A 7,333-nucleotide genomic window follows, 5' to 3' on the forward strand; every position below is an offset into this window, starting at 1 on the left:
GCAATGCCCAGTCACGTGGATGCGTAGCTGTTACAAATCCACGGCCAGTATTTACATCACCGCAGGTCTGTGCTGCTGCCGCCTCCAGCACCCAGAGCAGCCAGGAACGTGTCCGAGTTGAGCACTGAGCTGCCACCCAGCAGTGCGCGCATGGGGGCGGGAGGTGTACCCCCAAGGCCTGCTGGTCCCTGGGCCCCACTGATGCCGCTGCCGCTCTGCTTGGCGTTCCACTCAGCCACCACCTTTGCCTCTTCGTATGTAGATCCCCCTACTACAAACACGATTGCCTCGCTAGGTGGCCGCGTCTTGTACGCAGCCGCCCACGCCATCTGCTCGTCCTGCGGGTTTGCGGCGTGCATGGCGAGTAGGCGAGGTTGACGAAAGTGCTGGTGCTGCTGCTGCTGCGGCACCCACATGCCAGAGCATGTTAAATGTTGCGGGTACATGCGGCTTGTTGATTGTACAAGCTGCATGCTGCTGTATGGTCGTTGAGGCAGCTCATCCTACACAGCCGTACAGCGATACGTCATGATTGCCAATGACTGCCGCCAACTTTCCTGGCCCCACACCACCCTGAAGGCGCACCGTGCTGCCCATGAAGGGGTAGAGCTGCGTGTTCAGACTGCCGTCGCGCAGCGCCGCCAGTGTGCTTCCAAGCAGAGGGCTGTGCTGTGTGTACACGTTGTCCACGCCCTGCATAGTGACAACATTGCCGCATGAGGACTTGCTGGTGCGTTGCAACACACCAGACATGAGCCGTGCCGTAACCTGCATGCGCTGTCCACGCAGCGCAAATGTCCCCACCTGCAGGCCCTTGACCAGGTTGCGGGCCTTGAGCAGGATGTTGCCGCCGCCATACAGGTCACCGGCACGTCTATGCGCGGTAGAGATGCAAGGGGGTTGGAGGGGGGATGCAAGGCGGGGCCAAGCGGCAAAGAACATGCTGGCGGCTAGAGCATGGGCTGTGCATGTGTTGAGAAGGAAGAATAACAGGCACTCAACGAGCCCGGCAGGTAGCATGCTGTGAGCTGATTGCAGGTGATGCACCAACAGCACTCGAATGCATCCCACCTCGCCACACCTGTCTATGCCGCCGAACTTGACGAACCCCTCCGCAGCCGCCGCGAGGCCAGGGTTGCGGTCCCTCAAGCGCGATGCCTCCAGCAGGTCCAGCAACCCCCTTGCCCTGTGCGCGTGTGGGGTACGACGCTTGATGGCGTTGTGCAAGTGCGGCTCAACATTGCGATTGTGATCCTTGACTTAGTGGCAAACCCCCGGCAAGAAACATGCATGCAGACCCTCTCGCCCACCTGCCACCTTCACTCTCAAACCGCAACGTATACAGCATCACCAATCGCACCGCGTCCTTGTCAGCTAGGGCGCCTGGTCCCTACATAAACGGGTGCAGAGAGCATTTCAGGATGTTCAAGCGGGTGAACTTGCATAACCCAAACCCTAAACCCTGAACCCCGCAAGTAAAGTGAGCGAACTGACCGCGCACCGCCAGCTGCTGTGCAGGTGGCAACGGTAGGTTTGTGCCGCACTCAGCATAACAGACAGCTTCAAAACTTATCAATATCGCGCCCACCTGCTTCCGCAGCAGGTCTGCCAGTGTATCATACGTGGCGGAGGCGCTAAGGCTGGCGGCGGGGTTGGCAAGCTCCTGCTCAATCTGCCAGTTGCAGCCAAGCGGCATGGTGAGGGTGATGAGAAACAGCAGCGGATGCGCGTGACAGCAAGCCTGACCACCTGGATGCAGGACAGCACCTCCAATATCAGGTGGGCTTCATAGAAAAACATGTGGTTGCGCGCACACAACCAGGCTGGTACGCCCAGCGCATGCGACGGGAATGGGCCCACCGTTGAGACGTCCATGAGGTGGCGCGCCCCAATCTGCTCGCTGAGTGCGCTCATGATGTTGACGTGCTTGCCCACCACGCCTTGTGCGCGGCTGAAATCGCTGTGTTCCATGACGAATCGCCGCATGTCTTCTAGCGAATTGACCTGCAGGGGAGGAGGGCAAAGCAAGGCAAGCATGGGCCTCAAAATGCTGCAAATGATTTTGTCCACAATGTTATGAAGAAAATCACTGAAATGAGCCTCCTCGGTGAGCCGCACTGCGCATGCGGCAGGGCTTCGACAACGTGCCTACCATATACGTGCTCCCCTTGCTCGGTCCCGTCACCAGTCACACCTGTCTGTGCTGCGCGCTAGTGTCACTGAACTTCTCGACTGCTTCCTTGACCGCCAGCCCCACCTCCCCGTAATTGCTGTAGCGGTGGCGGCTGTAGAAGTCGTCGCTGGCAGCGTCCAGCACCACCTCCCTGTGGAGCGGCCAAGCAGGGATCAACCATGGCGCAAAGTTGGGTGCAAACCCACTTCACGATTCAAACAAAATCTGGCAAATCGCCCCAGGCACGGCCACAGCCACGGGATGAGCGGCTATGGAGGCGTTTGTCAGACGCCTAGCACAGCGCTCTGCTGTGGCGGTGTGCTGTGGCTCTCACCGGTACTGGTCCGGCACCTTGGGGCTGTCCAGGACCACTGTGCCGTCCTTGATGCCGAGAAGCTCGTGGATCATGGCCTGTATAACAGGGTGAAGCACCGAAATGGACCAGTAGATGACGATGACGTCACTGGGTCGCATGTGGCGCAGCACGAAATAGCATAATGGTTGGGCAGCTGCAAATGTGTCACATGCTGATTCAGCTGATGTCTGCAGCAATCGTGCGCCATGGTTGCTGCACCATCCCTCCCATTACCCCACCTGGTAGGTCCACTGTGTCAGCAGGGGTGTGACAGGATCATCGCGGCGGTCCACAAGCAGCACGATGGGGCTGGCACGGTGAGATCCAAAGTCAAACACCGCAACCTGCAGCAGCAGTGCAATAACGTCAGACCACTTCCAATTGTGGATGCAAGCTGCTGCAGAGCATCGATGGGCGTAGACAGCGTCAAGACATGCGCACGTATTGCACTAAGGCTTGCAGCCTTGCTCGTTGCGTCGCATCCCCACGTCTTGCTGCCCTGCAGACCTGCTGCTTATATGTGAGGCTATAAAGACTCTCCGCCAAGCGCCGCGCGTACTCGCTGTTGCGCTGGTAGCGGATGACTGGGCGGCGCCGCAGGGCCAGAAACAGCCCCGACATACCCTGCACCAGCCTGTCCACGACCTCATACCTGCAAGCAATTGCAAGAAAGGTAAGGCCGTTGGGCGGGCGTTGAGGCAGATTGTTGGCTACTGTCAAGACAGAGCGTCGGCTCATTTTTGGTATTGCTTGCCTGCTTACAAGCAAACAGCAACGTAACCTCAGCTTCACATGAAAAAAGCGCTTGCTTACTCTGAGGGTGTGCCGCTCTGCACGATGGCGCGCGGGTTGATGAGCAGGTCTGCGCCCGACACTGGCACCACAAAGTGGTGCTTGTCAAGGGCCATGAAGTCCCCGTAGAATTCCTGCGGCAAAGCCAAGAGCGGTTGCTGTTGTAGAAGATGCTGTGGACGCATTCAACCAATCCTCTACTCGTTGCATATTTTTTGCAGTGTGTCATTGTTCCAGCCACTCATGCAGGCTGCCTACATCGCCACTTGCCCTGCTGCTGATGCTGGTGCGCCCATCTCTGTTCACCTGCACAGACTGAATGAGCTCCTTTGACGCGTCTGCCTCCGCTAGGTCCTGCAAATACATCTGGGGCACCAGATGGCTGAAGACTGCAGGATGGCAGGTTGGATAAGGTAGATACCGTGGCAGGAGTTGGCAGCTGCAGTGTGAGTGCAGGTAAGGCATTTGGATGCGTGTCGTGGTCAATGATGGCTTCTTGACAAGTGTATTTCACAAGTATTCCCTACCCTGCCGCCATCAGGTTTCAACAGTGAGCAGCGCCTGTCGCACACATGCAAGGTGGGACCAGTTTGGGTAACCGATGCGCCACATATGCAGTATGGAGCCACGATCAGACACCACAGCCTCAGACTTGCACTTGGCGAAAAACTCACACAGGTGATACGACTGGAAGCGCGGCTGCCGCAGCTCGCGCTTGAGCATGGTGATGTTTTCACGTGTTGGCCTTACAAACACCACCGCCTGCGGCGCACGGGGTCAAGGGCAGTGACCAGCCTGCCAAGCGCACCATGCGGCCGTTTTTGTGTCGAGAACTCTGCTGCCTGACTGTGTGGATAGAACTGTTGGATGCAAATCAGTCCAGCACCTTGCGCTTCAGCACTATTCAACAACTGTCACAGCGGCGATCGTGCACGCGTTGCTGCACAGTCTCAACCTGCACTTCTCGGCTGCAGCACGGCCACTGAACACCTGGCGCCTGTGCCCGAATCTAACGCTACTGCAACGCTGCTGGCAAAACCGCATCAATCAAGGCGTCCACCTCAAATGCATGCGTTGCGCCAGGCCCGGCCTACCTTGAGCTCCATGTGCTCCTTGCCTTCGCTGCCCGCTGCGGCGTCGAGCCGCTCGACATGGACCACGCTGTGATCGGCCAGTTCAGCACGCCCGTAGAGCGTGCTCACGACTCGCATGCTTTCTTTGTCAAGCAACAGCGCCTTGTAGCCCTGCACCTCGTCCACCATCTGCTGCACATAGGCTCGCAGGATCCTAACGAGGTCCATCTGCGCCAGGGCCGCCGATCGCTCTTTTTCCAAGGCGTTGCGGGCCTGTGAGCTTGCCATGGTAGCCCCAAGCCCGCCTTACGCCTCGCCAGTCCGCGCTGTCTCTCGTCAACAGACTCCACTCGCGAACTGCAGCTGTTGTTCATGAACCTGCAAATGGTATTGATTATACTAGATATACAAGCCGAAGTCACCATCAACCGCAGGTTGAGTAAGCACGCTTTCTGCGCAGCCCGTCGTCGGCGCAAGCGTAGGCGCGCTGCTTGACAACGCCTGCATGGGCGCCAGGTGCAGTGAGCACTCCACCCTACGTGGAGCCCTGCAAGCGCCGCTGCGCGCGACTGCTGCAGTGTCAGCCAGATAACATGGGTGCACGGCTGTCGAGCGTGTTGAGATGTGCTGAGCGCCGCCGACGCTCACGGTCGTCAACGTCAGCAGGACCAATGGAACGGCCGCAGCTGCGCGCCGTGCCAACGGTAAGGTTGGATTAGAATCAATCTTAGGATTGTTCCGCGATTTCCGTTTCGATAGCCATCCAGGATCATGGGATCCTCCTTGGTAGGAGAAACATGATTCCAAGCGCGCGTCGTGCGTCGACAGGAGTGCAGAGTCAGCGTCGGTGTGCAGCGGGCGGCGGGCGCGAGCTAGGGGCTGTCAGCCTGATGCACTGCAGCAAGAATGTGCTTATCTTTGCTGCAACATGGTGCACGTCACCACCCTTGAACAGGTCAGCCCGTGGAACGGGCACGGCCGCAGTCGCCTTGCCGTGCGAAGGACTGGCCTGCTCGTGCTCCCTGCTCACCATGCATTTAATCGCTGCATGCACGGCCAGGACCTTGAAGCTGGGCGCAGTTCAATACAGGCTGGGGCCGCGTGCGCGCCGCGCGTGGGTGATAATCTTCAACCAGACTTCCATCTTTTCAGAAAACTCTAGGGTCGGTTGGATAGGGCTGGGTTGTTGAGTTGACCCCCTTGCAGGCATGCTGACACCACATGTTGACACACATGTGACAAGTGCCACTGATGACACCAGGCGAGTGACACTGTGCGGGGTCAAGCCGTGCCCACCTCAGAACTTGGCCCCTTCGTTTGTGCTGTGGCAACCATCAGCCTGATGGTTGCCAGGCTGAGCCTGGCACCAACCAGCCTCCAACTGGCAATCAACCAGCTGTGCCAACCCTTTTCCCTCAACTGGTGGTGATGTCACCCAGCCGTAACACATCACTGCCCTGCCTACGCAGACCTGCGGGCCGCGCCGCGCTTTGCACCCCTGTTTGCGGACCTGCCTGCACATGCCCGCATGCGCGCCCCCGTGCGCAGTGCGGATCAGCATACACTCGGGGAGAGAGAGAGAGAGAGAGACTACGCAGGCTGTTAAGCCCGCGTAAATTTAGGAAAGGGGGGCTGGCTTGCAGGGGCCGAGGCCGCCGCGCCGCCCCCCCACCAAAGTGATGGGGAGGGGGCCAGTCCCCCTATGTCACTCCTGACGGTGCGCGTCTGCGCTTCTTCCCAAGCCCTCCAGGGCCATGCTCAATGGCTCGGCGCGCCTGTATGGTGTGATGCAGGGTGTTTACCGCGTGAGTGTGCAGCTGTGGCAGTGTGGATGTCAAGATCTTGTGTGGGACCCCCAGGTCTTTCAGCAGTCTGGCTGTGTCCTTGTAAATTGTCCCTCCGACTCCTAGAACAATGGGGTGCAGCTGCACTTCTTGACGTGGGCGCGACTTCAGGGCCTGTGTGAGCTCGGTGTATTGGTCTTTCGCGTTCTCCTCTTGTCGTTCTGGCCATGCGTTCCTGCCGTACTTGACCTCAATCAGGTGAATTTCGCGGGGCGGCGGGGTGGCAGTGTCCCGTTTGCGGCGCCTGCATTCCTTCACAAGGACTGTATCAGGTTTGAGGGCTGCAAGGCGGGCTCTGTCTGCATTGGAGATGCCCACAGCAGGCAGCCACTGTGGTCCAATATTGCGGGGGAGATTGTGGGTCAACCCGGCTGCTGCGCAGTCATCCGTGCTGCCAACATCTGCCGGAACTCCGAAGATACACTCGGGGCCTTTGTGCACGCGTGCTTCGAACTGCGAACAGTGGCCCCTTGAATCCCTGCCACACAATGCTGATGCTACCAAGTCATATCCCATGAGCCTGGATGGCTCGAGGAGTGTCGTCGTGCACAACGGGGGCTGGTGCACAACTGGCTCCGAGCGGAACTGGCCACTGCAATCACGCCCAGCCCCCTTCTGGAAGATGGCCGGAATCCAGGCATGCACTCGGAGCTGGCTGCACGCCGGAGCTCATTGCGCGTGACAGGAGCGGGCGACCGCGGGATCTTGTAACATTTCTAATCCCTCATTCATGACATCTATCGGCTGTAGTAGCCCTTAAATCGTAAGTGACTGGTGGTCATGTCACCCGACAATGACCCATCGCTAGCCATGGCGTCATTCCTAAAGGAGTGAGAGGCCCCTAACAAATGCATGCCACGCTCGTTTAGGGCACTGGGCTGTGGTGTCTAAACAGCCCGTTACTAGGTCACTGCAGTCACCCTGATGACGGGATTACGACTATTCTTGAATGTGAACACACCCCAGTGACACACCCCGTGACCTCACCAGCTACCCCTTGGCTGCTGACTGCCTCGCTCTTGGTGTTGACTCCCCTGGCCGCTGCTGGCCGATGGTGCCCAACTCGCACGCACCTAGGCATCACGGTCTAGGTTTG

General features: G+C 58.7%; 1 protein-coding gene across 1 annotated transcript; it reads right to left on the bottom strand.

Moving 5' to 3' along the window:
- Nucleotides 1-56: 56 nt before the first annotated feature.
- Nucleotides 57-4,681, bottom strand: MNEG_1915 (Vacuolar protein sorting-associated protein 45; the record flags this gene model as incomplete). The annotated part of the gene is made up of 15 exons (XM_014049615.1): nt 57-338; nt 586-693; nt 805-874; nt 1,082-1,186; nt 1,311-1,390; nt 1,589-1,672; nt 1,861-2,004; nt 2,195-2,324; nt 2,508-2,584; nt 2,768-2,925; nt 3,152-3,180; nt 3,342-3,454; nt 3,627-3,709; nt 3,995-4,082; nt 4,415-4,681. The coding sequence occupies 15 exons, from the start codon at nt 4,679-4,681 to the stop codon at nt 57-59; spliced, it is 1,818 nt and encodes a 605-aa protein (XP_013905069.1).
- Between the last annotated feature and the right edge of the window lie 2,652 nt (nt 4,682-7,333).

This window comes from Monoraphidium neglectum (genome assembly GCF_000611645.1).
Source record: "Monoraphidium neglectum strain SAG 48.87 unplaced genomic scaffold scaffold00203, whole genome shotgun sequence".
In the NCBI taxonomy this organism is placed as follows: Eukaryota; Viridiplantae; Chlorophyta; class Chlorophyceae; order Sphaeropleales; family Selenastraceae; genus Monoraphidium; species Monoraphidium neglectum.